The sequence below is a fragment of the Esox lucius genome, chromosome 7, assembly GCF_011004845.1.
Source record: "Esox lucius isolate fEsoLuc1 chromosome 7, fEsoLuc1.pri, whole genome shotgun sequence".
Taxonomy (NCBI): domain Eukaryota; kingdom Metazoa; phylum Chordata; class Actinopteri; order Esociformes; family Esocidae; genus Esox; species Esox lucius.
In genome coordinates, this window is record NC_047575.1 from 13,466,057 (window position 1) to 13,494,020 (window position 27,964).

General features: G+C 41.6%; 5 protein-coding genes across 7 annotated transcripts; 3 read left to right on the forward strand and 2 right to left on the reverse strand.

Annotated features, from left to right (window-relative positions):
- Positions 1-1,505: 1,505 nt before the first annotated feature.
- LOC105028071 (cofilin-2-like) lies at positions 1,506-4,903 on the reverse strand. The gene is made up of 4 exons (XM_010900533.3): positions 4,802-4,903; positions 2,859-3,169; positions 2,665-2,741; positions 1,506-2,543 (listed from the first exon to the last, which is right to left on the reverse strand). The coding sequence occupies exons 1-4, from the start codon at positions 4,802-4,804 to the stop codon at positions 2,431-2,433; spliced, it is 504 nt and encodes a 167-aa protein (XP_010898835.1). The 5' UTR covers positions 4,805-4,903; the 3' UTR covers positions 1,506-2,430.
- A 1,862-nt stretch (positions 4,904-6,765) lies between these two features.
- Positions 6,766-10,402, forward strand: tmem223 (transmembrane protein 223). Its single transcript, XM_010900535.4, has 2 exons — positions 6,766-7,518; positions 9,984-10,402. Exons 1-2 carry the CDS (start codon positions 6,891-6,893, stop codon positions 10,280-10,282), a joined length of 927 nt encoding a protein of 308 aa, XP_010898837.1. The 5' UTR covers positions 6,766-6,890; the 3' UTR covers positions 10,283-10,402.
- Positions 10,403-14,243: 3,841 nt separating this feature from the next.
- On the reverse strand, positions 14,244-15,991 carry LOC105028075 (coiled-coil domain-containing protein 85B). Its single transcript, XM_010900540.3, has one exon. The coding sequence runs from the start codon at positions 15,359-15,361 to the stop codon at positions 14,759-14,761; it is 603 nt and encodes a 200-aa protein (XP_010898842.1). The 5' UTR covers positions 15,362-15,991; the 3' UTR covers positions 14,244-14,758.
- Positions 15,992-16,191: 200 nt separating this feature from the next.
- LOC105028074 (acidic fibroblast growth factor intracellular-binding protein B) lies at positions 16,192-20,815 on the forward strand. 3 transcript variants are annotated; one of them, XM_010900538.4, is made up of 11 exons: positions 16,192-16,625; positions 16,857-16,970; positions 17,060-17,258; positions 18,074-18,200; positions 18,515-18,615; positions 18,871-19,004; positions 19,308-19,416; positions 19,547-19,610; positions 19,971-20,057; positions 20,510-20,607; positions 20,714-20,815. In XM_010900538.4, the coding sequence occupies exons 2-11, from the start codon at positions 16,886-16,888 to the stop codon at positions 20,781-20,783; spliced, it is 1,074 nt and encodes a 357-aa protein (XP_010898840.1). In that variant the 5' UTR covers positions 16,192-16,625; positions 16,857-16,885; the 3' UTR covers positions 20,784-20,815. The 3 variants fall into 3 exon arrangements, with proteins under 3 accessions (XP_010898840.1, XP_019904054.1, XP_010898841.1); XM_020048495.3 differs by having other exon boundaries at positions 16,878-16,970; XM_010900539.4 differs by lacking the exon at positions 19,971-20,057 and having other exon boundaries at positions 16,192-16,970.
- A 2,452-nt stretch (positions 20,816-23,267) lies between these two features.
- LOC105028073 (EGF-containing fibulin-like extracellular matrix protein 2) lies at positions 23,268-27,585 on the forward strand. The gene is made up of 10 exons (XM_010900536.4): positions 23,268-23,377; positions 23,575-23,623; positions 23,726-23,938; positions 24,197-24,319; positions 24,454-24,570; positions 24,695-24,814; positions 24,948-25,067; positions 25,182-25,308; positions 25,522-25,717; positions 26,720-27,585. Exons 1-10 carry the CDS (start codon positions 23,291-23,293, stop codon positions 26,879-26,881), a joined length of 1,314 nt encoding a protein of 437 aa, XP_010898838.1. The 5' UTR covers positions 23,268-23,290; the 3' UTR covers positions 26,882-27,585.
- Positions 27,586-27,964: the final 379 nt, after the last annotated feature.

A 27,964-nucleotide genomic window follows, 5' to 3' on the forward strand; every position in this document is an offset into this window, starting at 1 on the left:
TTCTGGCAACTCAACCATGCAGCTCATCTTTAACTGTCCCAACGTTTTTGAAGCATGTTGCTGACATCAAATTCAAAATGGGCATGTATGTTTCCAAAAACAATAAAATTTCGCAGTTTCAACACTTGATATGTTGTCTTTGTACAATTTTCAATTAAATACAGAGATAAGTGATTTGCACATTATTGCATTCTGTTTTTATGTGAATTTTTTTGCACAGCGTCCCAACGGTTGTATTATAAGGTGACATTGTTTGTATTTTGGGAAATATGTGACAACATTTATTTTAAAAATGAATTTGCTTGCATAAGCATTAATACTTGGTAGAATCACCTTTCGCTGCAACAAACCTTTAAGTCCTTCAAGTATGTATGCACCAGATTTGGCAAATTTCAGTGATTTTTGTCCTGTTGTTCTTGGCAGATTTGCTCCAAGTTGTTTGGATGGCACTTGTGTGCCACACTTAAAATAGTGACACAGATTCACAATAGGATTGATATCAGGACTTAAAGTGGACCGCTGTCAAACATTCACGTTTGGTTTTGAGCCACTCCAGTGTTGCTTTGGCTTTGTGCTTGGGATCATTTTCTTTGAAGGTGGTTTGCCTCCAGAGACAATTGTCCAGTCAAATCACAATCTACAGGCAAGGTTGTGTTCACTAATCAAAGGTGGACGGGCTTAGTTCAGTGCCAAAATTATTTTTTATATAAAAGCATAAACTTCAGGACCTCCCCTACTAGGGAATTAAGGATCAAGCCATTTCCTATTTTATTCAATTGTACAAGGTCTAAGCAAAATGTGATTTCTGTTTTTAAAGCAAGCCCTCCAAACTAATTGGAGAAGCGGGGGGACAGATCTACTATGCTGCCCAGGGATCAGTTCACTCACACATCTAGGCTACCACTGAGACACAGAACATACATGAGGTTGGTGTTTTCAGAACAGAAACCTTTCCAATTGCAACAATTGGTGACATACAGGCTGCAATTATGTGAATAGAATATGCACTTATAAAGACTCAATTTGCTAGGCATCCAAACAGAAGTTTTGTATTAGAAGGTTTAAGAAAGTATGTTTCATGTGCACAGAGGGTATTGCTTCTTTTGGAGCTCAGAAGAGGTTACTAAAACCCCTTGGAAATAGGGGCTAAAGGGGCTCTGAATATAACTGAAGTAATGCTTTGTGCACATCAAAACGTATCATTACAAGGTAAATGGGTTTCATACATACTACTGGTGCTGAAAATGCATAGGAACCACTGGCTTTGATCAGAGGATTCTGATAAGGGTTGTTAACGCGCGGGAATTGAACAGATATCAATCACACGTCTCATTGGGGGGTTGAAGTGGCATCAGTGGTTGCTGCAGCACATCTAATTTCAGCAGCTATGAACATGCAGGAAGTTAATGGTTTCCATAAAACCCAGGTTGGTAGCCCCAGCACCAACTCAGCCCAGCACACAGGAACAGATGCAGACCACAAGAAAAAAAATCCAAGACACACAGTAAATTTAAGTGCATTTTTATTCAGACAAGGAGACAAAACAAAAACACCCACAATATATCCATCCACACTACTTGCTCTCATTGGTTTTTTTTTCCAACTGGTGCCAACCACATAACTACATATCCCTGGCTCTGTCTTTCAATCCTGTTCAAGTGGTTCTGAAATTTTGAGAAAAAGGAATGCATTTTGCAAAAAGCCAATGATGGTTTGCTCAAATGTCTTGGAAATTATAACTTACTGGAATAATGTCAAGTTTTGGAATAATTGCGCAGGAAGCATGATGAAAAATAAACCTAGTTTTAGCTACTGACATGGTAAAGAATAACAAATTTGGCAATCAAGGAATTACCATCAGATAATTGTGAACAGTGTGCATAAATTGACATGTTTACCCACTGGGATGGTCATAGCTGAGCTCTGAACAGTTTCCATGTCTTCTGCCTGATCCAGACACCCCTCTGGATGAGTGAGATACAAAACCTCTTGTCTTGGTTAAAAAGTCATCAACCATTATGTCTTGATGTAAACCACATTGTTCTTCATCAGATTTGAAATTGCAAGGACAATCTTGCAATCGTTTACACATATTCATCCATTACATTATTATTCTTCATAAGATTGGAAATAGCAAGGCCAATATGGGAAATGACGACGCAAATCTGTTGTCAGAATCCTTCATCACAAATAATCATTCAAGACTGGTCTACGTTCTTCAATGTGAGAAGTGGAATAAGCACAATTTTAAACCATGAAATAGCATACTTGATTTCTCCCCACAAGAAACCCCCCACCCCCAGGCCCCACTTATGTAATCTAGAACCCTACCCAATTCCTTCTCATTCTGGAATGAACAGCCATACCTCCATCAATTTAAATTCTGTTTTTCCTTTCCCTGTAGGCCGCAGTTAAAACTCAAAAATGGGTTTATACAGGTCCCCCTTCAAGGGTGACCACTGAGGAGCCTCCAAGCTTCTCTGCTAGGGTGCGCCTATCTTTGATGTCCTCCAAACCGTTCACTTGCCATTCATGCTTGATACCTGGAAAGCAAAGACATTAAACATTAACAAACAAAAAAACAGTACCACCATACTCATGGTCAAAGTTGCAGGGTGGGATCTTTTGTATAGGGGATCTTTAAACCCAAATCATTCTGCTCACCTGGGAATTTCTTCTTAATGGCATCCTTTGAGCTGGCGTAGATCATTTTGCTCTTCAGTGGGGCACTTTCCGGGGCCCTGAGACACAGAAGGAACACCAGATTACCGGAATGTTCTTTTAATACTGACACTGATAACTAGTTGAGATCCAATTGAATTTACTTTTAAACCCATGGCTAAACAGTTGACACTAACCAGAAGATGAAAACTAGGTCCTCTTTCTTGGTCTCCTTGGTCTCATAGGTGGCATCGTAGAGGGCGTAGCGGCAGTCATTTGGGGGCAGCATCTTGACAAAGTGCAGGTAAGGGTCTTCAACAGTGGTACCCACATCCCCAGTGAGGATCTCCTGGCCCTCTTCCAGGATGATGTGCTTCTTGTCCTCGCTCAGGCAGAACAGTACTGCCTTCTTCCTTTTCTTCTTCTCATCCTCGTTGGGCTGAGCCTTACGCACCTTCATCTCATTGAAGACTGTAATAACTTCATCGGTCACTGTCACTCCAGAGGCCTTAGGGAAGAAAAACAGTCTTCCATTCATCATGTACACCTGAGGCCAAATCACCCATTTCTGGTGTCATCAGCAAACTCTAACCCTATTTTTAGGTATAATTATTCCCGAAAATCAGGAATAATAAAAGGCTGCCTGATTTTCTGTCTCTGATGTTAATTGATAAACCAATAAATGCCAAAATGAGCCTTTAGCACCTGCATTGTCCACAGCAGAATTAGATGTCAGAAAACAAAGCATGTCAGCTAGGTCAATCACGACAAACACAAGCCTGGATAATGATTGGTTAAAGCACTGCAATTCTTTCCTCTCATTGCAAACCCACAAGTCAAATAAAGAACCCAAGAGGGTTGTGTCAATAGATAAGACATCTAGCAGGTGTGACCAAGCAAACAATGAGTGGCTACCATAAAACCAACTATAGGTATAGTCAAGGATGAGGGTCCTGTTCTTGAAAACAAATGCCAGAGAATAATATATCAAGACATCAAACATTTAAATAAAAGTTGTTTAAGTCGCAATAATGTTATAACCAACGTGGAAATATACTTCACAAAGAACTTAAACAGGATGTCAACTAGTACAGCGTGTTTAAATTTGCAACGGCAGTTACACTTCCCATTTCCTATTTCATCACCAATGCAGTGGTTACAGCACATTGTCCATTTACTCGAATGATGGTTGTGCTGAAGCAGAAACGTGTACTCTGAGAGTTAACGTCAGAAACTCTACGGTGCCGTTTTGTAAACGCAATTCGAGCGAGAAGGGAAATGTGTGGCATGGTTCCATGGCTTGCTAGTTTTTTGCTACAGCAAACAAATCCTCACTTATTGACGAAAAGGTGAACTCACGCAGTTAACAATACATTTTTTTAAATTGAGCAAAGTCCATATAGCTACATTCTTATTTCATTATCTTCAAAGAACATTGCCAGGTAGATAACTAGCGTTCCCTTTGACGCCACACTTCCTTATACTTGCATTACTGTACTAGTCTAAGGGTGGGGTCCGCTGGAACGGGTGATGGCTAGTACCGGTACTAGCTATGTTAGCCGATGATGCGTTAGCCGCACCGTTCTGACACTTCTAGCATGTTCTTGTTAAAACAAAATTGCCAATTTTTTTAAACAATTTTAAATTGTTATATTTAAAAGTATTGTCTGCTGGTTACAGTTCTCAGCAACACAAATGTACATTGCTTACAATCTGGTTAGCATTGCTAGCTAACTTTAGTTATGCGCCAGCTAACGTTAGTGTTAACTCATCAAGGTTTAGAGGAAATGCAAGCGTCACTGCCACTGCCAAGGTAGGGCTAGGTTAGGCGATAACTAGCTAACTCTGACCATGAACAAGCGTTAATTGTTAAACGTGATGGGAGCGGGTTAACTTTTTTATTGGCTAACTAATAACTGCTTTGCAAACCTGGGTTACTACTAGTTAGCAAGTTGGCTAATGTTAGCTACAGCCGAAAATATAGGCAATGCTCATCGATTGTGAAAAAACTGTGCGAAATAAAATCACATTTTCATGAAGAGCTGACCAGTTAACTAAGCGCATGTGCCAATAATATCTACTTCAAGACGTATATTTGTACTAACTACATTATTTCAAATATTAACGTTAGCTACGTTACCATGGCTCGGTCTTTTGTGTATCAGCGTCAGTCGAAAAGGAAATGTTCGTTCTTTTTCTTGTTCAGCTCGCACAACACCAGTCACCGGACACGCGCCTAATAAGTGGGAACAAAGGGAGCAAGTGTCACTTTCGACCCAATGTATCATGGGAATTGTATTTTTTTTGTTGCCCTAGGCCAACGTCTAGGCTATAAGAAACCCCTCAAAAATACAATTAATTGTAAGTTACATACCGGTTAATACGTTAGATATATACGACGTATATGCATAATTTGAACGATTGTGATTTATTAATATCTTTAGCTCAAATACATGTTTGTGCACAGCAATTCACGTTTTTAAACGTATGTACCTTGTCTATCAATTTATTTGTCATTTTGACAGATTTGAGACTGATATGTATCTTCATCCCTCCCCTGCCTGCCTCTCTCTCTCTCTCTCTCTCTCTCTCGTCAGTCATTCATTCGCAGTGGGTAGGTTGGCTATGTTCACTTCCAAATAAGGAGACGAACGGCAGTATGCGCGCTTGGTGCACACCCTGTGGTTCGCGACATCTATCTCCATATATGGCCATACATTTCGTTGTAGACCAAGACAGATTAGTATTTGCTGCAGGAGATAAACGAGAGACTAAAACCAACGCAAAGCTGTAAAAATATGACTAGACAGACAACATGCGAGAATGACCAGACTGTGTGAGAGAGGGGTGCAGTCCAATCCCAAATCGACCCCTAAACATTGAACTCTTTGCACTTGTGGTGATCTCAGTGGATTTGACAGTTGTGAGCAATATGGTAATAGCGCCATCTTGCTTTCTGATAGTCTACATAGACGTTTCATAACATTACTTATTCTAGTCAAATCCTTTAAGATATACACACGTGCATCATTTAATTGGTATATTTGTAATTTGGCTGGCATCTGCTTGGCTGCATCCTTATATGTTATTGACTTAATGGCCAATAGGAATGTCAAGCATTGCTTAATTGTCTTATCGCAAAACTATATTTACCATACATCCAAAATAATGAGATGAGAGATACATTTTTCTATATAAATTGAAGGCATGACTCTAAGCAATAACGCTGAAGGGAATGCAGTATAGACTGAAATATTATGAGTCATAATCTCCATGAAACCTTGCGGCACAACTGAAAATACGTCTCTTTAGGTTCTTACACCATTAATTTCTTTCATAAGGAATTTTTAGATCCTATTCAAATAAGGTTGTGTTTCGTTAAGGCTTACACCTCATCGCCATTTGTGTAAATATCTATAGTACAAGATTACTTTTATAAATATTGGCTAAATATAAGCAAAAATGCGTTTTTGTAGAGGTAACTGAAGCAAATACGTTGACCTTCTAAAACTCCTCATGGAATAAATGGACATGGAAATTCGAAAAGGGACATATCACATTTGGCGCTTGGCTTTATGGGGATTATAATGCGTCGACCATATCAGTCTATATCGCTAAATCAAGGGCTGTTTTAGGCACTGCGCATAACATTTGGCTGTGATAAATTGCCAATATACTACACGTCTTATTGCTGTAATAAAACGGTTACCAACGCAAATATAACAGTAAAAAGACCATACACCACGGCTTTCGAACCACATCGGTTACAAAGCAATAACGCAATAATTGATCATGCAAGTCTTCTTACAGCCTATATTGGGACTAATAGTGGTACGCTTGTCAAAGTAAGCTATCAGAGCGTAGGGTTGTGAACTCCAAAGCTAAAAAATTATTTAGCATTAGCCAGCTTTGCAAATACTGCCAAAATACGTATCTTGACGTATTTATTAATACCCAACGTGTGTTCATTATACATTATATTGTTGGCAGAACTGGATTAATGACATACTGAAATATTCTGAATTAAGAAAAATAACCCGTCCTAAAACCATCTCTATAAGCTAGACCTAGTAATGAGACGCTAAAACTGTCCCGACGTCATCACGCTTTTTAATTTTGCGGATGCAGTATCCGCACTAAAACTCTAGACATGGCGGCGCCCTACATTTCGGCAAGAAATGTGTAGCTTGTGTAAACAATTTCTGGTTTAATGAAAAAGGACAAAAATAATGGGTTTACAGCATTTGTTTGGCGGCATATCGGAGTGTTGGTCAAGTCTTGCATGTCAACAACTATCAAATGTTTTGCGATTGCCAAACATCAGCAAGGTGACACCGAGACTCAGCCATGCATTATCACAAAGGCCTACACGTTCGTCGATGTGCACTGGGATAAACAATAGCAAGCTAAGCAGCCGTATAAGAGCTGCATACACCAAGGAAAGAGAATGGGTTATATGGGCATCCGATAAGTCGTGTTTTGGTCTGCTATCATCCACCCGCTCCAGAGCAAATGTACAGAGACGCTATTTTCATGATCATCTTATAAAAGAAACACGACAAAAGGTGCCACATTTGCGCTCTTTGTCTACATCAGCAACAGTAGCAAAAGACGTGATTCTCTTTGAGCACGACCGAACAAAGTTCTTTCGCCTTCTGGCAATCTTCGGGGGTGGTCAGTTTATTTTCTGGACATATCTGGCCCACTTCGCCTTTACTGGTCTTCGAGACACTACAGAAAAGGGTTCTGAAGGGAGAAAGGTCTCCACTACTGGCTTGGCAGGACTTTGGAGTTTCGATATGAACCTGGGATCTAATGCTTGGAGATATGGATTCACAGTGGCATGCCTTGTTATTGGTATGTGGACATTTTAAGTAATACTGATGGTATTAGCTGATGGTTGCCTTTGTGAGTGGAGAATCATCTCTGTAACTACTTGTGTGACTGTATTCAAGGCTCTGTGCAGTCCAAGTGATTGTTATGGAGTTACATGATGAAATGTGTTGGAGTTAGTAAACATTCTAGCAGCTGTATTTAGCCAGTAACTGACATTGTAGCGGAACATTTCTAAATTGCAGGTCTCTTCTCCATACACCATGCGATGTATCCTTAAAATGCCTATGTCCAGTAACAGGTTGTTGAAGGAAACCAGCCAAAAACATGACTAATGTGCATCAATTTGCCTGACACAATTAAAACAGAAAGATATTAGCAAATTCTAGACTGCACCCAAGGAAACTCCTTGTGTGAAGCATCCTTGGTCTTACTGTATCACTGTAAAAACAAATCAGGGTTTTCTCGAAACACCTGCAGTACTTCAATTGGTAGCCAGTTAGTCACTAGCCTAGATAATTGAGGATAGTGAGTAGGTGAGGGAGCAGGCCGATAACATTTCATGGTTGTCTACCTGGTGGCTGTCTACCTGCTAATGTGAGCAGAGATGATGGCTGACTATTTAAATAAAAATCATTAAATTAATGCAAAGAAATCTATGACTCTCATGTTAATTTGCTGATGCCTTCTGATGACCAGTTTGGCCATTTGGTCATGGATGGTAACTGGGAGTTCAGCAGTTATCTGCCAATGTTTAAATTTCATGGGTAACTTAGGTCTAAGTGATACATGTTGCAGTAATGGGCACCACCAAACCGAAATAATTTAATTTAACTGAAATAATTTAAATAATACATTTAATATCAATATGAAATTTCTTAATATTTTTTGTATATAATCAAGCTGATGCCAAACCAACCTCAAAAAGCAAAAATAACTCAGAACGCAAAGGAGCCTCAGTATAAAAATATACAGTGCATTGCAAAGGCATTGAAAGCACTTGAATTTCACTGAATTACAAATAGTACATAACATTTTGTTTTGATCAGTACTTCATAAAATACCAACACTCAAAATAAATGATTGTGAGGTGACATTGATTTTTGTGTCCACTTGTCCCGTTAGAGGGAAGGGTCACTGCAAATCATTACAAAGTTATGGTCTCTGCCAGGATGACAATGCCCCCATTCACAAGGAATGAGGGGTCGCTGAATGGTTCTGGTGGCTAGTGGTGGCCTAACACTTTACAGAGACACTAAGTTATTTTCTCCTTTAATTTGTCAGTTTGAGTTAGTCTAATGTTAATTTTGGCCTTGTGCTTGGAATCATTGTCCTACTTCAAGGGGAAATTCCTTGCAAGCTTTGTTTTTTAGAGTACCAAAGCAGATTCTCTTGCTCTATTTCACTGTGCTTGGCTTCATCCTTTCTTCCCTCAATATTAAAAAGATGTAAGGCCTTGTTGATTAGAAGCATCCCCACAACATGATGCTGCCACCACAATACTTCTGATTATGGCTGGTATGAGTTGAAACTCAACAAATTCCTCTAAGTAATATGATTTAAAATCAGAAGTTTTTAACATAAATAGCAGTTGGTTATGAAGATTTATTTGGTTTCACGGAAGCACATAATTACACCCAGAAGATACCCTAAATCCAGGATGGGTTGCTCAAAGTCTTATGGCTACAAGGGGCTTTATATACTCTTGACCAAAAGGTTGAATCTTTGTTACAAAAGGTGTAAAAACAGAGGAGGATTGACACCTCTGTAGCTACGTCGCAGTAATTGTTGGCCTCTGTGGCTTCTATCACAAGTCTCCTTCTTGTTTGGGCGCTGAGTTTTGAGGGATGGCCTGTTCTTGGCAGTGCCTGGGTGACGATACAGCTTCAGCTTTCTCAGTATAAATCCAACTGTGCTTTCTGGGATTTCCAAACCCTTGCATATTTTTTTGTATATATTTCCTAATCTATGCATCTAAATAATTTAATTAGTAATTTCTGTAGAATGCTCTTTGATCTTAATTTTCCTTCAGATTCACAGACTGACCAATGGTTCTTCAACAATGCTTTTTTTTATCCCAAAAATGTGGCAGTGAATTTAATGGTTCACTGTTGGAGGGCAGTGAAAGGTTATTGTGCCATTGGGGTAATTACTTTCATCTGTGTAAACAGGGACATTCCAGGTGTTCAATATTTTTTTAGTATTTTTGTAAAATATTTTTCTTACAAAAAATGTAATCAATGTCCCCTTACAAGGATTGATTTTAATATTCCCTATGAGAAAATAAAATATCAAACAGTACAACATTTCAATTTACCATTTGTAATTCAGTAACATTTTAGAATTGGTCAGCAAGCCTAATTTTGCCAGGCATTGTGTATTTCAGTGTTGTTTTACAAAAAAGTTGACCCAATCAGGGATTTATTTGAAATTAAGTAGTGATTTTAAGATGACATTTACAAAGTTAATTTCTGTCTTATTTCTTTCAGGTGGAGGGATCATGGGACTTAGTGCTTTGTTCTGCCGCCGTTCTGTCAGCCAGGTGATTCTCCACAAGGGAGGCAGGATGGTCACTGTTTCAACACAATCCCCCCTGGGACCAGACAAAGGATGGAGAATGACTGTACCCTTGTCACAAGTGGCCTGTTATTCCCACAGACAGGAGACACCCAATTTTATTCCTCTCAGGGTTAAAGGTTACAAGTTCTTTTTTCTATTGGACAAAGAAGGCAAGTTGAATAATCCTAAACTGTTTGATATTACTGTTGGAGCATACCGTTCATTCTAAATTAGTCGAGAGAACAGACACTGTGTCAATGGAGTATTATGTCAGAGCAACAATGTATGTGTGCAATGGTGTTGATCAGAGTCAATTAAATCTGTTGGCCAAAGGTCATCGCAATGTAAACTATTTGCAATTGTGTTATTTTCTCATGGCTCCTTCCTGCCCCTTTTCAACAGACATGGTGGGCAATATTTTTTGGAACATTGACACCAGGGGTGGGTAGAGTACTGAAAATCTGTACTGAAGTAAAAGTTCAGTTACTCGTCCCAAAATGTACTCAAGTAAAAGTTGAAGTACCACCTGAAAAAACGACTCAAGTCAGAGTAAAAGAGTACTTGGTCAAAAAAGTACTTCAGTACTAGTAGTTACATATTTTGCTCAATACATTAACGGCATTGTAACAACAAGGAAAACGTATTTAACAAAGTACAAACGCAAACTGCATTTTTAATGTTCGACAAGGCATTTGTATTCCAGAGTCAGCCTACAGTAATGCAGAATAGAAAAACAAAATAAATAGCAAAAATAAATAATACTGTATTTCTATTATTAATCTGTGTGGCAAATAAGATTCTTGCAAATTAAGACCATAATACATGTTACTGGTAAATAAATTAATATTTATCTTGTGTAGTAATGCTCAATACATCTAGTCAGTTCTTAGGTGTGGAATGATTGACTGCATTGCAACTAAGCCAGCTGGTTAGCAGCAATTGCTTTCAATTGCTGCTAAGCAGCTAGACTGGGTATGTTGCTGCTAACTAAAGTGTATTACTAAATAAAGTTCAAGACAAGCCCAATGAACCACTAATACAAATATACTAACAAGCTGCAGTGTTATTACAAACCCGATTCCAAAAAAGTTGGGACACTGTACAAATTGTGAGTAAAAAAGGAATGGAATAATTTACAAATCTCAAACTTATATTTAATTCACAATAGAATATAGATAACATATCGAATGTTGAAAGTGAGACATTTTGTAATGTCATGCCAAATATTGGCTCATTTTGGATTTCATGAGAGCTACACATTCCAAAAAAGCTGGTACAGGTAGCAATAAGAGGCCGGAAAAGTTAAATGTACAGATAAGGAACAGCTGGAGGACCAATTTGCAACTTATTATGTCAATTGGCAACATGATTGGGTATAAAAAGAGCCTCTCAGAGTGGCAGTGTCTCTCAGAAGTCAAGATGGGCAGAGGATCACCAGTTCCCCCAATGCTGCAGCGAAAAATAGTGGAGCAATATCAGAAAGGAGTTTCTCAGAGAAAAATTGCAAAGAGTTTGAAGTTATCATCATCTACAGTGCATAATATCTCTGTGCGTAAGGGTCAAGGCCGGAAAACCATACTGGATGCCTGTGATCTTCAGGCCCTCAGACGGCACTGCATCACATACAGGAACACAATCCACCATACCATTCGCCGTTGCCGGCTTAAACTCTATAGGTCAAAAAAGAAGCTGTATCTAAATAGGATCCAGAAGCGCAGGTGTTTTCTCTGGGCCAAGGATAATTTAAAATGGACAGTGGCAAAGTGGAAAAGTGTTCTGTGGTCAGATTAATCAAAATTTGAAGTTCATTTTGGAAAACTGGGACGCCATGTCATCCGGATTAAAGAGGACAAGGACAACCCAAGTTGTTATCAGCGCTCAGTTCAGAAGCCTGTATCTTTGATGGTATGGGGTTGCATGAGTGCGTGTGGCATGGGCAGCCTACACATCTGGAAAGGCACCATCAATGCTGACAGTTATATCCAAGTTCTAGAACAACATATGCTCCCATCCAGACGTCGTCTCTTTCAGGGAAGACCTTGCATTTTCCAACATGACAATGCCAGACCACATACTGCATCAATTACAATGTCATGGCTGCATAGAAGAAAGATCCGGGTACTGAAATGGCCAGCCTGCAGTCCAGATCTTTCACCCATAGAAAACATTTGGCGCATCATAAAGAGGAAGGTGCGACAAAGAAGACCTAAGACAGTTGTGCATCTAGAAGCCTGTATTGCACAAGAATGGGACAACATTCCTATTCATAAACTTGAGCAACTTGTCTCCTCAGTCCCCAGACATTTGCAGTCTGTAATAAAAAGAAGAGGGGATGCCACACAGTGGTAAACATGGCCTTGTCCCAACTTTTTTGAGATGTGTTGATGCCATGAAATTTAAAGTCAACTTATTTTTCCCTTAAAGTGATACATTTTCTCAGTTTAAACATTGGATATGTCATCTATGTTGTATTCTGAAAAAAATATTGAAATTTGAAACTTCCACATCATTGCATTCTGTTTTTATTCACAATTGTACAGTGTCCCAACTTTTTTGGAATCGGGTTTGTATATGTTGTAAGTTAGCTAGAATATTAGTGTAGCGACCTTGGTAAGGCCACTACTCGCTCCTCCAAATGGGATATCCCTATTTGGAGCAGTGGGTAATGCGCCCGCCAGGGGAGCCGAATGTCGAGACCTTGCCCCGCCAGACGCTACATTGATGTCAGAAGTGGGATTGGCCCGGATGGCCATCAGAGAGGTGTGTCTCCTTGAGGGACTTGGTATAGTGAAGCGTGAGGACACGCTCTCCCGTTGGGTGGGGGTAGTATAGCAACCTTGGTAAGGCCACTACTCGCCCCTCCAAAGGTGATGTCCCTATTTGGAGCAGTGGGTAGTGTGCCTGCCTGGGGAGCCGAATGTCGCAGGTTAAAGACACTGCCCTGCCAGACACTACATCATATTATCATTAGAATATATTACTGCATTTCATTGTACTGTACTTGTACTTGTTCAATTACAAAAAAGTTCAATATAAAATAAAAAAGATGGCTTTAATAAAAGGATTTAGCTCGCTAAATAGCGCAAGCTGGTTAGATAACCTTACCTCTATGTGCTTGTGGAGGTTGGATGATGTGTTTTTGAAAGCAGAGATGGTTGCATCTTATGGAATACAAAGACAACATTTCATAATGAATGTGTTGTGTATTTTACATTTAAATGGAAACATGTCATGCACCTGTGGCCAGGGGTTTGAATTTCTCCGGTCAACGTCCTCCAATTGACCACTTTTCATGTCGGTGCCTGTCGGTTAATTAACTACGTCTGCTCGCACTCCTACACAGATTTAAACGAGTGGGAGGGAACACCCCACCCAACCTCAACGAAAAAACTCAATATTTTTTGACAAACTACTGAAGACAAAATTGTTAAGAGTATGTGAAATGTAACGGAGTAAAGTAACTGCAAAAGTACTCGTAACTACAAAAGTACTCGTTACTCTTTTTCTCATTTGCGTTACTTCTAACGCGTTACTACCCACCCCTGATTGACACAATAAATATATAGTTTTTAATCACAACACATACAATCATGTGAATCACAATCCATTCACAATTGTGAGAGTTGCTTTATATATTATATGGGCGCCTAGGTATGGTGGTAATATCTTAAGTATGGGGATAATATCCTATGCTTGTTGATGCTATCCTAAGTATGGTGATACTATTATTTCCTACAATTTCTGAATATATTATATTGTGAGGTCCCTGGAAATTGTCACTGAAAGCTGCATTTTATAGTATGTTCATATTTGAGCTAATTCCCCAAGCACCTATATTGAGAGCAGAGGACAATATTCCCTTCACATTTGTTTGACCCCCCTCTCACTGAACTTAGAGTGAAGATAACACAATGTGCTTGTTGAACATTGCAGCCAATGTCATGTGGTCTGTGTCAATTGTGACTACTGTCTTGTATTCAAATTCTGATTAGTAGTTATTTATGATGCAAGGTCGTTTGTAGACTGGTTCAGTTTCAGTTGAATTCAACAGTCACTTGCAATGTTGGCTGCAGTGATAAGGCAGCCTTGTTCCAGGATCAATAATTCATGCTTGGAGTGTGTTTTGTTTATATTATATCCAAATAAGTGTTATGAAACAATATGAAAAAATAAGAGTACAAAGGTTTTCTCATCCGCATACTATTTTAATCAAAACAGGATATACACTTCACAATTAAGTCTAATAGTTTGGACAATTCAGTGCATTATTAGGTCTTAGAAATACAGAAATCAGGCTATGAATGGAGTATACAACATAAATAGCTAAACAGGCTACAGAGATTGATAGATAATGATTTTATATGCAGATGAAGAAGTGTACTGTATTATTGAATGGTGGGGTAATAAACGGCTGGAATACATAGAACTGTATTAGGGAATGTGCAATGCAACGTAATTATAGAAACTGACTAATGTAAAATACTCCAATGTACAGTCAATATGAAACAAGAGATGAAGCAGCCAGGGATGTACTGTGGATAGACAAAATGTCTTATTTCAGCACCATGGTCAGCTCCCGTTACATCATGTACGCGATAATATGTTCAGGAGACTATTAAATAGCAAAGAACCTAGTCATATTTGCCCTGAAGTGAACTTAACAACATGCTACATTTGTCTGAAGGAGCTTGTTGACACTCTCACATTATTCTGGAGAACACACTAGAAGTAGAGGATCTGGACTACCGATGCTCCCAGTGCTGGAACTTCCGTCTCCAATGTCCCGGGCAACCAAATACTGTAAACTCAACTCGGACGAGCCGCCAGGACTGGAATCTCCTCTGTTGACACACAAACCCTCCTCCAGAACAAGACACAGTTCCTTGAGATCAAAATTCTCCTTTACCAATCCGTCTTGCACCCGTTCCAAATCAGCCAGCTTTTTCAGATGTCCACCCAAGTCCTTGCGCATCACTTTTGCGGCGTGGTGTCCAAAAAGTTGCCACTCTCGCGAAAGTGTTTTTACTTTCATTCGGTCGTCATCCAAGAAACTACATAATTCTCGCAGTTCTTGGTTCTCCTCCTGAAGCCTGTTATTGACTACTTTGAGTTCCCTGATTTCGTTTAAATGCTCCTGTAGCTGTTTATTAACCTCTTTAATTAATCGTCCTCGCTGTATGAGGGCTGTCATCTTCTTGGCCTCCTCTTTGCGTAAACGGGCCAAGATGTCTTTTTTGCAGAATGATAACAAGTCCTCGTCGGACATTTTAGAGAGCTCTTGGCAGTCAATCTCGCTGTTGCTGCACATTTTCTACATTTACTGTATTCCTGGCGTCATGCAAATGCGGTTCAAACTGCCTGTTTGCTAAAAAATAAACATTAATAAAACAGGTCATAGAAATCTTGCAAGGTGATGCTTTAAAATGTTCTCATTTTTCCATGATGCCCTCATCATCAGCGCTACGGAAGATGTATTTTTCAAAACAACCCTTTCGCCACAATGCCTCTGTCATTTTGGAGAAAATAAGTGAAACAATCATTGTATGTGGCCTACAACTGCAGTAGCTTATTATAAGATTTGTACCGATGCCTCTTCTAAAACGCGGATAAAATGGCTGGTAAAAAAAATCCAGTTACTAAGAAGACCATATTCGTCACCACTATTGATGTAAGAAATACTGCATTTTCTCACTTTGGCCACAGTGGCGCTCAAAGTCGAGTCTTCAGAAACGATCATTATTTTTTGGGAAAAGGATAAAATGCATATTTGTGGCAGAGGGGAAATGCTCAGCTTCAGTCCCATAGGAAATATATAGCCTACAGAGATTATGCCGACATAAAGTGTCAAAATTAAACAGGCATATTGACCTCGATTGTATTGTTATTACAGACAATCCCAAATTCACCTGTTTACATACGAATGTTGCTCAATTGCAGCACTACGTTAGCTCAAAACAATTGATAATTTCAGGTCAAGAATTGTCTTCATTTCAACACTAGTGACTGTACACGTCATGAGTGTGACATTTTCCTTCGAATACCTGGTCCAGTTGTATTTTAAAAACTGTAGTGTTTTGGTCCTTTAATGAACAATGTGAATTATATTGGATCTAAAGGGCAATTAACTAATGGCTTCAAAGACATCAAAACAATAAGGGAAGATATATTCTCCATGGCAGTAGAGGGCAGTGAATTTCCTCATACCGAATCTATTCTCTACAGACCTCCCGACACATCCCGTGAAGGGAAAACAAAGTTTCGCTTTCTATAGTGGATTTTAAGAGGATACACAATTTATTTGCTAGCGACTCATTGGACGTCTTCCATTTTAGTTTTTAATTACAGTTAAAAGGTTTTAGTGATTCTGTGGAGGTTTTTGTGTTATTTTGATTGCAGGTTTATGCGAATGTAAAAATCTGTTTACCCGAATTTTGTGCAGAACCCGACGTTTTTATTGCGCAATAATACGCGTTCGCAAATGCTGTTTACCCGAACTAATCGTGCATGCTGCAGTGTTATTTGTTGGCTACCCTGTCCCCTTGACTTTACGGATACATAACACCTGCTCAAAGGTAAACTGTCATGATTGTTTTTACCTTATGTGGCATAGTAATCGTCGAGGTGTCAATACCCTTTTAAATGGTTCATTGGTTCCGGACTTCACCTAGAAACAACTCTCAGTTGATCAACTTTTCAGTCTATAAATAGTGAATGCTTCTGTAAGGTATCGTGTAAGTAGGCTGTTATTCTAGTTGTGTGGACTGTTTTTAGCTAACAGTCATTCTTAACTGAACTCTCTGCAGTTCCTTATTGTTCCTTATTAGCCTACAAGATGTCTATGGTACTGGATGTGTTTGTGGGAAACACAACCATCATGGATATGGACATATATCAGCTTTGGTTGGACGGCCTCACAGGTTGGTGTTGATCCTTTTTTGAGACTTTGGAGTGACACAGATGTGGTGACAAGTCATTGTCTGTCATGTCTACCTGGTTTATCTCCCAGTGAGGGAAGCGGTGAAGGCGAGAATGGATCAGGGGGCATTACTGGAGTGTGAGGCCAATGCTGAGGTTCTGATGAGCGACACCATGGACCAGTTCAGAACCTTCCAGCTGTGTGAGCGTCTCTTACACTCTCCCACCAAGCTGGCCAATCAGCTGCTCTTCCAGATCCCAAGCCAGCACCAGAGAATGCTCATTGAAAAGTGTGTGTTCAATTCCATTTATCTTTATTGTTCCCCGTGCCAAAGACCATACTTTATGCAAACCCAGAGAAAAACATAGGTCCAGTTGCAAAGGGGGAGATTACCTAGCAGTTGGAGCATCTCACCAGTAAACTAAAGTCTTTAGATTGAACCCCCTAACCGACAAGGTAAAACGTCAAACAAGCTGACAAGGTAAAACATCAAAAATGTTTGAGCAAGACAGCGAGGCCGTAGTTATTCCCAGGTCATTGTTTGGAAATTAGAATGTGTGTTAGTGTTATCCTTACATTTTGCAAACTTATAAATGGATACAAGATTATACAAATATTGTGTGTATGTATGTATGTATGTGTATATATTAGGGCTAACTTGCCATATCTGATGTTATAGAGTTGGTGATAAAGGAGTTAACCAGACGTTGGTTCTTTTCTACAGGTACTATGAGTTAACCAGACAGAGGTTATTTTCTACAAGTACGATGAGTTAACCAGACGTTGGTTCTTTTCTACAGATACTATGAATTAACCAGATGGAGGTTCTTTTCTACAAGTACTATGAGTTAACCAGACGGAGGCTCTTTTCTACAGGTACTATGAGTTAACCAGACGGAGGTTATTTTCTACAGGTACTATGAGTTAACCAGACGGAGGTTATTTTCTACAAGTACTATGAGTTAACCAGACGGAGGTTCTTTTCTACAGGTACTATGAGTTAACCAGACGGAGGTTCTTTTCTACAGGTACTATGAGTTAACCAGACGGAGGTTATTTTCTACAGGTACTATGAGTTAACCAGACAGAGATTATTTTCTACAGGTACTATGAGTTTGACAGTGTGTTTGCCCGAGAGGTGCTGGGGAAGAAGCTCTCCAAAGGGACCAAAAAGGACCTGGATGACATCAGCTCTAAAACCGGGATAACGCTGAAGAGCTGCAGGAGACAGGTGCAACTAACCCGCCTCTGTCTGAGCAGGGCTACTTTCACATAGTCTGACATGTGTATTACCACACATCTCCCAGCGTGACAAGAACTGTTAATTCAGGAGCAGCTTAAATGCAGAAGGACAGTTCAGGACTGTAGACATCACAACACTGCAATTGAATTATCTGTCCAGTTTAAGCACTGTCATGCAGTGGGATTTGCCTGACAGGACATCAGACCTGTAGAGGGAGGTCGTAATAACAAATACTTAAGTAATCGAATATAGAGCCTACCAACATACGGCACATCTCTGTCTTTGTCTTTCTCTGTCTCTAGTTTGACAATTTCAAGCGGGTGTTCAAAGTGGTGGAGGACCTCAAGGGCCCCCTAGTGGAGAACATACAGCATCACTTCTTGCTCACTGACACACAGGCAAGGTGCATACAGGAATAGAGTCAAGGACCAGAGAGGAAGGAGAGTGGAGTAACAGATCTGCCACCCATGTGTATAGAAAATGCAGCTTTATCACAGGGAATAGCACACCTGTGTGTTCCTGAGTAAACAATGTGTCTTCTTTTCTAACCTAGTTGCCTAGAATGATAGCTGCAAAAGGATTGATTCCTGTTTGTGGCCTTTGGGTTCAGGCCTTCTAACGTACTATCCCACCCTCTCACATGTCTCCATCTCTCCAGGGACTATGCTGCCATTGTGTTCTTCGCAAACAGTCGTTTTGAGACGGGAAAGCGAAAGCTACAGTACCTCTCTTTCCAGGATTTTGCCTACTGTGCAAGCCAGCTTATCCAGTACTGGACAACAGGAGCAGTGGGTGAGCTACATCTCTGTAGATCTGACCAGTTATTGAAGGCACCCAAGTATCCTGAACGCTGGTACATTTAGTATGAAATGCACTTAACATGTTGCCTCACAGAACAGCCGCATCGTTGTGGCCTGGAGTTCAAATCCTGGTCGCAGCATGCCGTAAGTGCCCAGGAGTCCTGCAGTGGGCAGGGCAAATTGGCTTGGGTGGATGTCACATTAGCATGGGTGAAGGGCTGCCTTGTCTCAGCTCACTCTAGGGACTGTAGGTTGGCACCGCATTCTATTTGTTTTTCTCTCACTCTCTCCGCAGATAGCATGGTGGAGGATATGGATGTTGACCTGGAGAAAGAGTTTCTACATGAACTGAAAGATCTCAAGGTTCTGGTTAATGACAAAAACATGCTGGACCAACATAAAGTGTAAGAAGGGGGAGCCCTGTGTGGAAGGGCTGGTGTGTGTTAACGCTGAAACCTTTGGGAAACGATCGAGCCATTGACGTCTCTGCTGGTCGCCCCGCTGGTGGCCTTCTCTCCTCTGTCACTGTCTCAGCCTGGTGTGTGCTGCTCTGCGAGGAAAGATCAAGGTCTACAGGTTGATGGAGGCTAACTTTAAAGTGAGTGAAAGAGCTTTTTAATGACAAAAAAAAAAGTAAGATGTCATGTAGATATCAGTTTATTTAAACCAGAAGTGAAATACTGTGGGAAATAATAGTCCGTTACAACTCAGTGTCAACATAGTGGTTCATGTTTTGGTTAAAATAGCATGGGTGTATGAAAGATGTATGGAATAACTGTGTAATAGGAATTGAATAGTGTTAAATTTCAACAGTTTGATCCCTGTTCAGATTGAGATTAACATCCCTAATCTCTTCCCTCACTGAAACAGGACAAAATGGAAAGAACTTGATTTTGTTTTAGGTTGTAATCATTATTTTTATAGCTTTTTTTTTTTCTGTCACTCTCTCTACACACAGAATCTTTCTAGAGCGCTGATAAACCTCGCATCTAAACTCACACATACCAAAGATGTCAGGGATTTATTCATCGACCTTGTGGAGAAGGTACACCTTTAATAGCAAATAAACCTTTTATTACATATATGCAGTTACCTTTTATCACGTTTCTGAAGTTGGTAGTGCCCCACACTTTTTTAACATGCTAGATTGTAGAAATAAATCATACATCATGTTAAGCTTGTCTGCTAATGTATTGATCTAGCTAGTGTTAGTGGTCATCTTATTGGTATTGTATTCCGTTTGAAATAAAAACTAGTTTTTGCTCATTCAGTCAGTGCGTCATGTCAATTCAATAAGGGCTTTTGGTCATCGGCTCACCGCATTGAAACGATACCTTGATTCAGAGTGTTACCGAGGCTCACTTTTTATCTCCTCAGCAATGGTCACACGTGACTACATCCCTGAAGATTCAATGGTCCTCCTTTTTACCTCTCTGTGGCTTTCCCCCAGTCCTTTTCATCTTGCTGACAGTCTTGTGTACCCCAATCTCCTTACAGGTCATAGAGCCCTGTCGTTGTGATAGATGGACCCTAGGGGAGGTCACACTCTTCCTCACTCAGTACACCAACGCCGCCCATGGTCTCGGCACATTCAGGTTAGCGCGCGCTGCTATTCTCGTTTCTGTTTTGGTGTTTGGGTGTGTCTGTGTTTCCACCATTGTCAGTGTGGTAACCAAATGGTGTCGTCTCGTCTCCCTTCAGCCGCCAGGTGGTCTGGGACAGGTACATGGGCGTCATCAGAAGCTGCATCCTCCGAATGTACCATGAATAACCAGATCCCTGCAGGCCGGCCAGGGCCTCGTCTCCTAACTGATTCTTAGTGATTTTACTTTTATTCTCAGTCCTCATGCGTTTCCTTAACTACCTCAGCCCAGTGGGGTCCACCTCTCCTTGAGCAATAGTTGCTAGCTCTCTTAAATCTCCTCCTTCAGAAATATACTCAATTGACAATTAGTCTGTTAAATAAAGTACAAATATTTGTTTAATCGGATGTTCTGTGTATGTTTCGAGGCTGTGTGTGTGTGTATGTGTGTGTTTTAAGGGGGTACTTTAACAGCAGGGGGCTACAGTTTGTTAGGGTAGTCCGGGAGGGGGTTTGGGTCTGAACAGAGACTTTACTACCCTATTAAACCCCTTCACTGGGACAGCTGTCAACCCCCTTCTGCCTGTTCCCGCCAGATGGTCATGAAAATGTTCTTGACATATGGTCCCTATTGCTAATGATATCTTGGACTAGAAGAATGGACCCACAGTTTATGTGCGCTGGAATAAGCTCACTTTTCCCAACTCATCAGTGCCTTTGCACTCAAAATACACAAAATACAGGGACTTATAAATACCAGGATTCATCACATCAAACGTGTTCTGCAGAAACAAAAAGTGGCCTGCTGTCTCTAATATGTGTAATTTGTTCCTTTTTTGTGCTCGCTAATTTCTCTCCACATTCCTTTGCCGCCCCCCCCTTCCCAGACAGTAAATATCCAGCTGTGTCGTAAGGAGGAGGAGGAGGGGGAGGGTTGGGCCAGGAGGGACTGATGAAGGGCACGCTGAGGTACACCAGGAGCAGAGAAACAGATAAGACTCACTGGTATGGGTCAATAGTCAGGGGGCTTTATTCAGATTGGGGGTGATAAGGACCGGATTTGATTGAATCCATCGCTATTGTTCTATTCAATGCTAGTTGATGGATGGACTGAATGTGTAACTGGACTCCCAGATAGTGAGAGGAACAGATACGTCAGAACAGGAGGTTGAGGGATGGCCAAGCACAGGGCTGGGCAGTAAGGAAGTGGTTTAGGGGGTATGAAGGGGCTGTACTACCACCCCCCCCCTTCCTTTCTCTACCACAGACCTGTTTTTTCCACAAGAATGTCATTTGCATAAACACTTTCACACTGGCTCAATCTGCCGCTCTACGTCCCATTGTGGCAGCAGGACGGAGAGTTGAAGACAGGACCTGTAAATCACCAAGACAGAGAAATATAAGCAGGATTAACTATTCTACTTGTCTACTAACTAGTGTACAAGGATTTAACCCTAACGGTTCTACTACTGTACTACCTGCAGTCTAACAGGCTTGAGGAACATTTTCTGTGAGCATAACCTGTGGCTGGCTGTAAAGAAACTGTTTTGAATTGTGGACCAGAAGAAGTGTGCTCAGTGAGTGTCCTTTTAAAATATTTTAACCTGCTGATATTTATGTCTGAAGTGTTTCAGTATCTTATAACTTCTTGTAATGCATATGTGTAAAGAACTCTGATCTAGAAACACCTCTGACTGTAAGTTGCAACACCATCTTTCAGGCTTTCAGAGTACAGTATCTACTACTGCGCAGGTTCTGCCATGCTTGTCTGAAATAATACAAACTCCTCTTAACCAAACAAAGTTTTGAAATGAGAATTTACATCTGACATCGCCTGTCGTGTGCCAAGAACAGTAACAGCAGGTTTACATTTCCACACTTGACTTTGGCAAGGGTTTAATATTATGCTCAAGTCAGTCTTACATTATTGCACAATAATAAGACCTCTGGAAAAATGTACTACAGCTGCTAACCGAATCCAGTTAAGCACAGCTTTATGTGATGCCTGTACCTGTGCCCTCCTGGATCATTGAGGTCAGAACTGCGGAAACGTTATCCTGGGGTCCTGTGGAATTCAGGAAAGGAGGTCGCTGTCCTCTCTGAGCTAAAGTAATTGCTTTAATCTTCGAGTGGAGATGTGGTTATTTGCCAATATCAGCAAGTGCCTGTCTGGGTACAATCATCCACTCTGAACACAGAGGGTTTTATGGAATGTGGCAACAAGTTAGGAAATACACCGTCATTATGAGGCTGGGACCTGTTTTCTTTTACATGCCTTTTTGGCCAGCTCCACACATACTGTACATAACTCCAGCATGAGGCCAAGGGGCAGTTTATCCTGCCTGTCAGTGTGACCATTAGTTCAGCCGATTAAAAAGCATGGGCCCACATTCATCTATTTGACGTAACTCAGTTGTCTTCGGTTCACCACATGGGAGAAGCTGAATGTGGCGAGAACAACCCCGAGATGGGCACGATACACTTGTTAATGTCTGTCAGTCATCCTTAATCTCTAGTTTTCTCACTTTCTATCTTTCTGTCTCTCTCTCTGACAGATTCTGCCCTAGCGTCCCCTCTCTGGGTGGTTGGTCTGTACTTGCCAGAGGTGTCTGGGCACATTTGGGACTGAGTGGCTCAGCAGTGTTTGTCCGTTGGTCAGCGTTTGTCAAACTGCACGTTGTTGTGTAGGAGTCAGGATGCGGGGAACGTTGGTGTTGTTTGTCAGTCTTTCTCTCCTCCAGGGTACAATGTCTCAGACTCCTCCTGAAGGGGACAGCCTCACGGTAAGGGTGAATCAAACATTTCTTGATAAGTGTCCATTCCTTTGTCATGTGTCTATATCCCTGTTGTAACATTCTTCCTGTGCACTCACGTTCTGGCACTAGTGCAGTCAACACTGAAATCTCTCTCTCTGTCTCTCTCTCTGTGTCTGTCTCTCTCTCTGTGTCTGTCTCTCTCTCTCTCTCTGTCTCTCTCTCAGGAGTGCACAGATGGTTATGAGTGGGATGTACAGAGTCAGCACTGTAAAGGTGGGTGGATTCATTTTGGTTGTGATGTTACAGAGAAAGGGGCGTGTGTGAGAAAACGTTCTGCCGCCGTGGCTGTGATCCCATGTCCCGCTTCTCCCTCAGACATCAACGAGTGCGTGACCATCGCCGAACCCTGCCAGGGAGAGATGAAGTGTTTCAACCACTACGGCGGTTACCTGTGTCTCCCGCGCTCCGCATCGGTCATCACCGCCCCTGAGCCCTCCAGTCAGGCGCCCGCCGGCCCGCCGCCTCAGTCCAACGAGGCCTTCGGCTCGTGCCCAGTGGGCTACCAGGTCCAGGGGGAGAGCTGCGTGGGTGAGTCACAAGCCTGGACGGACAGTGGGATGGGAGTGTGGATGTGTACGTGTCGGTTTATTTGTGGGAGCCCAGTCAGTGTGTCGCCTGTGAAAGAGGAAAGAGGGGTTTTCGGGGCGAAACGATTTGGTGTAACATGGACACCTCTCATTGTTCAGTTGACTCATCGGTTGTACGTGTGTGTGTGTGTGTGTGTGTGTGTGTGTGTGTGTGTGTGTGTGTGCGGGTGTGTGTGTGCGGGTGCGTGTGCATTCTCAGACGTGGATGAGTGTATACTGGACCTTCATGACTGCCAGCCCAGTCAGCAGTGCCTTAACACTGTGGGAACCTACAGCTGCCAATGTCCAGAGGGGTATAGCAAGATTGGCCTGGAGTGTGTGGGTGAGACAGAACTGTCCAGAGCAACATCAACTGTCACTTTTTGGTGTTCTTTAATGGGGCTTCTTACTGTGGCTCTTTGTCCATCCTCTCCTTTTCTCCCTTGATTCAACATCTCCACTGCCCTCTCTTCTCAGACGTTGATGAGTGCAGATACAGATACTGTCAGCATCGCTGTGTGAACTTACCTGGCTCTTTCTCTTGCGAGTGTGAGCCCGGGTTTCAGGTGGCTGGGAACAACCGTTCATGTGTGGGTGAGTCCCTTTGCATGAGTGAACAATAAGATTACGGAGTAAGGTGAAAGCAGAACACGAAACCATACAACATGTTACAACACCTTCCGTTTATCACTCATGGCATCTCTCTGACTTGCAACAGATGTGAATGAGTGTGACATGGGCGCCCCCTGTCAGCAGAGATGCTACAACACGTATGGAAGCTTCCTCTGTCGCTGTGAACAGGGCTATGAGTTGGGACCAGATGGCTTCATATGCAATGGTACAGGGCCTTTTATTCACCACTGTCTGTCTGTCCATTGCTCTTACTGCTGGTCTGTGGTCTTTGGGCCTTTGACTGTTTTTCTGTCTCTGGAACTCTGCCTCTGGTTCCGTCTCTCCCTGTCCCCCTGCAGATATAGATGAGTGTAGCTACTCCAGTTACATGTGCCAGCATCAGTGTGCCAACGAGCCGGGGAGGTTCTCCTGCATCTGTCCCGAGGGATACCAGCTACTGGGCACCAGACTCTGCCAAGGTAAACATGGTTAGAACAGGCTAGGTATTACCGGGGTTCCTGTATTTGTTGAGGTGAGGTAGTAAGAGGAGCCTTGTTTGTATCGTCCGCGCCCCCCCCCCCCTCCCCCTCCAGATGTGAATGAATGTGAGACAGGCACACACCAGTGTGAGGAGGGCCAGACCTGTGTTAACATCCATGGGGGTTATCACTGCACAGACCACAACCGCTGCCAAGAGCCCTATGTCCAGGTGTCAGACAAGTGAGGACTGTACATTCACACACACACACACACACCTGTAGCGCACGCAGGTGTTACATACACACCCACACACACATTTTCACACACTCATCTCACCCACACAAACGGGTACAGCGGTCTCACACCTCAGCACAATATGCACTTACTGAGCTTAAAGGCATACTTAAAACACTGGAGAGGTTTATGTTGAGTGTGTCCCCCCCCCCTTTATAGTCGCTGTGTTTGCCCAGTCATCAAGCCAGAGTGTCGTGAACTCCCATTCTCCATCGTCCAACGCTACATGAGCATCACTTCAGAACGATCCGTCCCCTCTGACATCTTCCAGATCCAGGCCACCAGCGTCTACCCTGGAGCCTACAACACCTTCCGCATTCGCTCCGGGGATGACAATGGGGAATTCTACATACGGGTGAGTGCGTGGGAGACACTGGTCTCTCTGGGAGTATCCAGTACACCAGAAACACAGTAGGTGTGGTAATTCCCGAAGGTAAAGGAGACCGATTCAGTATGAGAACATTTCCCAATCCTAGCTAAACATGGTCTCTACATTTCACACCCCTAAACATGGACAACACACAATGTCTAGAATGTTTGCATATTACACAAGATGGACTGGCTGCAGTTCCAATATACCCATGACAATGATACAGAGATGTTATAAACCTGCTAGAGATACAGAGATGTTCTAAACCTGCTAGAGATACAGAGATGTCTGTTCTAAACCTGCTAGAGATACAGAGATGTCTGTTCTAAACCTGCTAGAGATACAGAGATGTCTGTTCTAAACCTGCTAGAGATACAGAGATGTCTGTTCTAAACCTGCTAGAGATACAGAGATGTCTGTTCTAAACCTTCTAGAGATACAGAGATGTCTGTTATAAACCTGCTAGAGATACAGATATGTCTGTTATAAACCTGCTAGAGATACAGACATGTCTGTTACCTGCTTACTTGCTAATGAGTGTTAACTCATTCACTACAAATGCTTTCTGACTCAAGACAGAAAGCTACAGCTGACTTTTTCCAAACATACTTAATGTATGTGGTAACATTAGACAAACGTAAACCTAACCACAACAACAGCCAGTCTAGCTATTTCTAATCGTTTTTCAGAACTTGTCATACAGTTACAGGTGTATATATGTATGTTAGGCAGCATAACAACCAAGCATGACACGGACAGTCAATAGCTATGGGAGGCTCTTTTCCATCATTTGAAACTCAGCGGAACAGAAGGCAGAATGGCAGCCAGGGCTTACACCCCAAAACATTCAAGACCTAACATCCAACACCACCTGTTACAGTGGAAGGGGAACAAGAAACTCTGGTCCTGAAGACAGAACACCAAGTTCAAATGATGATTCGGTTCTGCCCGTTTACTTACACTACACCCCCTTCTGTCTTTTCACAGCAAATAAACAACATCAGTGCCATGCTGGTTCTGGCCCGTGCCATAACCGGGCCCAAGGAGTACACTCTGGAGCTGGAGATGGTTTCAGTCAACCCCCTCAGGAGCTATAAGACCAGCTCTGCCCTACGACTATCTGTCTTTGTCGGACCTTACGCCTTCTGAGGAGAGAGACTGAGGCGCAAGGAGTGGAGTGTGGGAGAGATGAGAGGAATCTGAGGCGGGGACGTTTATCAGACTCATTACTGCTACACACGTATCTTAGAAAGAAATACTCAGTTGTGAAACTATCCTTCCATAATCCTGTGAGTCACCACACACAGCAGTGGTGGCTGGTGATGCTTTAAATCAGAGGACCAGCTGAATGTAGTGGCTATCAGAAACATGTTTTTGAGACTGATGCGTTTTGTTCTGTTCCAGAAATAGGTAGGTGTCCTTCCCTCCACCAGCCTCCCCTGACAGCATGTTACACTGACATAGGGTACCCATGGCTGGCAAGCGGTTCCATCACAGTAGGTCAGGACATCCCAATCAGTCGTTTTCCATTAGAGTTCCCTAATGCAAACATGTAAACCTATTACAAGTTTTTTTGTTGTTGACCATAACACAGTAGGAATCGACAGTCTGCAGCATATTTTCAATAGTCTTTGCAGCACAGGAGACTAGACAAATTATTAGAGGTCCATTATCTTGTTACCAAGGCAACTGATAAAATCATCTATTAAATGCTAGCATTTGAACCCATGTTCTTTTTCTGTTCTTCAGGGTCTGTCTTTTACCCTTTATGTCCTGTATACGAGATTCACTGGAAATAATTAACATTGTTGTTTTGATATTTTACTAAAATAAAAAGACTGCTTTAAAATCTGGATAGATTATGGTACTTTTGTTGCTGTTGCTCTTATTTAACCTCTGCACATGCAAATGTATAATACACTTAATCTGTTTTACCTCATTGTTACATTACTACATTATCAAAGTTGTATAGTTGATGATTTCACAAACCGTGTGCTTGTTTGTAATCTTTTATGTTACAGCTCTGTATCGACTGTGTTAGTGTCCTTAATGTGCACATGGTGTGCAAATTCGGCACACAATATTTTACAATATAATTATGTAATATGATGTGAAATTAAAAGCTAATTTAAAGAGGTAATATGTAAACATTTTAATGTACCATTAGCACAAATACAAGCAAAAATACACTGTAGACATTTGCAGTTACTGTTTTCAGTTGATGTCTCAAAT

What these genes read in the sequence shown, in the direction of transcription:
- LOC105028071 (XM_010900533.3), bottom strand. An exon ending in GACCTAGTTTTCATCTTCTG is followed by an intron (nt 2,742 to 2,858) that starts GTTAGTGTCAAC and finishes TCTGTGTCTCAG; the next exon opens with GGCCCCGGAAAGTGCCCCAC. An exon ending in CATTAAGAAGAAATTCCCAG is followed by an intron (nt 2,544 to 2,664) that starts GTGAGCAGAATG and finishes TTTGCTTTCCAG; the next exon opens with GTATCAAGCATGAATGGCAA.
- LOC105028075 (XM_010900540.3), bottom strand. Translation starts at nt 15,361, where the DNA reads ATGTGCAGCAACAGCGAGATTGACTGCCAAGAGCTCTCTAAAATGTCC.
- LOC105028073 (XM_010900536.4), top strand. Translation starts at nt 23,291, where the DNA reads ATGCGGGGAACGTTGGTGTTGTTTGTCAGTCTTTCTCTCCTCCAGGGT. An exon ending in GATTGGCCTGGAGTGTGTGG is followed by an intron (nt 24,320 to 24,453) that starts GTGAGACAGAAC and finishes CTCTCTTCTCAG; the next exon opens with ACGTTGATGAGTGCAGATAC. An exon ending in ATGGGGAATTCTACATACGG is followed by an intron (nt 25,718 to 26,719) that starts GTGAGTGCGTGG and finishes GTCTTTTCACAG; the next exon opens with CAAATAAACAACATCAGTGC.
- tmem223 (XM_010900535.4), top strand. Translation starts at nt 6,891, where the DNA reads ATGGGTTTACAGCATTTGTTTGGCGGCATATCGGAGTGTTGGTCAAGT. An exon ending in AGTGGCATGCCTTGTTATTG is followed by an intron (nt 7,519 to 9,983) that starts GTATGTGGACAT and finishes TATTTCTTTCAG; the next exon opens with GTGGAGGGATCATGGGACTT.
- LOC105028074 (XM_010900538.4), top strand. Translation starts at nt 16,886, where the DNA reads ATGTCTATGGTACTGGATGTGTTTGTGGGAAACACAACCATCATGGAT. An exon ending in TGAAGAGCTGCAGGAGACAG is followed by an intron (nt 18,201 to 18,514) that starts GTGCAACTAACC and finishes CTCTGTCTCTAG; the next exon opens with TTTGACAATTTCAAGCGGGT. An exon ending in ATGCTGGACCAACATAAAGT is followed by an intron (nt 19,417 to 19,546) that starts GTAAGAAGGGGG and finishes TCACTGTCTCAG; the next exon opens with CCTGGTGTGTGCTGCTCTGC.